This window comes from Cyprinodon variegatus, unplaced genomic scaffold (assembly GCF_000732505.1).
Source record: "Cyprinodon variegatus isolate N-32 unplaced genomic scaffold, C_variegatus-1.0 Scaffold837, whole genome shotgun sequence".
Classification (NCBI taxonomy): domain Eukaryota; kingdom Metazoa; phylum Chordata; class Actinopteri; order Cyprinodontiformes; family Cyprinodontidae; genus Cyprinodon; species Cyprinodon variegatus.
The window spans coordinates 347,281-349,053 of record NW_015151290.1 but is presented as its reverse complement, the minus strand read 5'-3'; the positions used below and the strand labels follow the sequence as shown (position 1 = coordinate 349,053).

The 1,773-nt window shown below is 37.0% G+C and overlaps 1 protein-coding gene across 1 annotated transcript in view; it reads right to left on the bottom strand.

Annotated features, from left to right (window-relative positions):
• The window catches only part of LOC107099092 (intelectin-like), a 17,310-nt gene that overhangs the window by 3,129 nt on the left and 12,408 nt on the right, over positions 1 to 1,773 (bottom strand). The window contains exon 3 of the mRNA XM_015397065.1: positions 1,063 to 1,310. Coding sequence (XP_015252551.1) covers positions 1,063 to 1,310 — 248 coding nt within the window. The remainder of the gene's footprint in view (positions 1 to 1,062; positions 1,311 to 1,773) is intronic.

The window sequence follows — 1,773 nt, the reverse complement described above, 5'->3', positions numbered from 1 at the left end:
GCTTATTGTCAACTAGAGAGGAGTATCTTGGAGTGTAGCCACTCAGGTGCACTCTGAAAGACTCATTCAGTTGTTCAGCATTCATGACATTCATGCAAGGAAAATCTCACTCACAGGTAGGACGAGCAAAATATAGGGCACATTTTGCAATGCCATGTCATTAAGATTTTTAAATTGATTTGGCTCTACAAGTTTCTAAAAATTATTGAGATATATATATATATATATATATATATATATATATATATATATATATATATATATATATATATATATTATATTATATTGCTGGGGCTTAAGATGAACATTAGTTTTAATATTGATGATTTCTATTTCCATTTCCACAGGATCAAAATAATTCAGCCATCTGACCTGAAATCTCACTTATATCCACATCCATGAATGGATTTGCCATAAATGTCACACAAGGCTGCAGCCTGTCAAAATCACTAAATCTGTCTGAAAAATCTTGCCCAAGCTTTGCCAGAACTTCACAATATTTATTGGCATTGAAAGCACTGGCTGCACCTGGGTTACTCGCAAACATGTTTTACAGCCTTGTAACTGCATGGTTAGTTCCTTGATTTTATCTGTCACATCAATGGAAGGCAAACTCAAGAAGCCAATATCAAAACCATAGTCTCGGATTTGGACGCACTGATCTCGGCCGCTTTACACTCCTTTCTCAAGCTACTTAAAACTGGGATACCGGTAGCTCTCGAGTAATAGGTGGGAGACCACTTGTTTAAAGCAATTCTTTAAAAACTCCTGGATGGCACCATTTACCAAACACTTTTAAGATTTTAAATTTTTTCCGCTTGTTAAAAAAAATACATTGCTATGGGCTTGGATAATTGGATATTTTTTCTTTATTACCGGTATCTGAGGTTTAATTCTTTTAAATACCAGTTAAATGGTTACAAGAGTCCAAACAATACATGGGAATGTTTAAAAAGAAAATCCCCCTCACTGTGACAATCCACCCCAAATGAGAGACCAGATTATGTTGAATATATCTAACATGCTTTCAAAAGTACCTGCTTTCCAGATTGGCCTGCATACCTTGTAATCATCAGACGTGGCGCTCTCTACTAGACCAAAGGTGTTTCTGTTGGACCAGTTTCCATCACCATCTGGCACGTTTGCATCGTTTCCCTGCTGACTCGACCATCGATCCCCCACACTGCATTTTCCAATCATGTTGTTTTCATGAACACTGGCCACCAGAGTCCAGCCACCTCCAGCAGTGTTCATGTCACAGAACGTCTGATACTTCATCCCATTATTAGTGGTCAGGTAGTATATCCCATCTGGAGACATTTCACTAAATTAGACCCACTGACCCATGAATACAGAGATTTTCTTATTTGTTGCTTTGGCTTACTGCTTGTAAATAGATATGGATATTACTGAATCCTACATTAATTACATTAATCTAGTTATTCTTTATCAGTGCATAAGAATACCTATCTGTTTAAAGTTCTGTACATAAGAACATATTATCGTCTAAAGCATGCCTACCTTCTCGTTCACCATATTTATTCAAGATTTCCTTACAGCTCCGGGCAGTGTATTTGAATCTGTCACCCACTCTCGATAAGTGTCCAGAATCTGTCTGGGTGATGTTCTCAAAGTAATTCTCAGTTTGTCCTTAAAGTACAATCAGATTTGAAAAGACATACAGGAAAACATGCAAGAGGAAATATATATATATCTGAAAGCAAAATTTACCTTCTGGTGGTAAGACAGAAGGGGATGCATGCCTGAAGATCA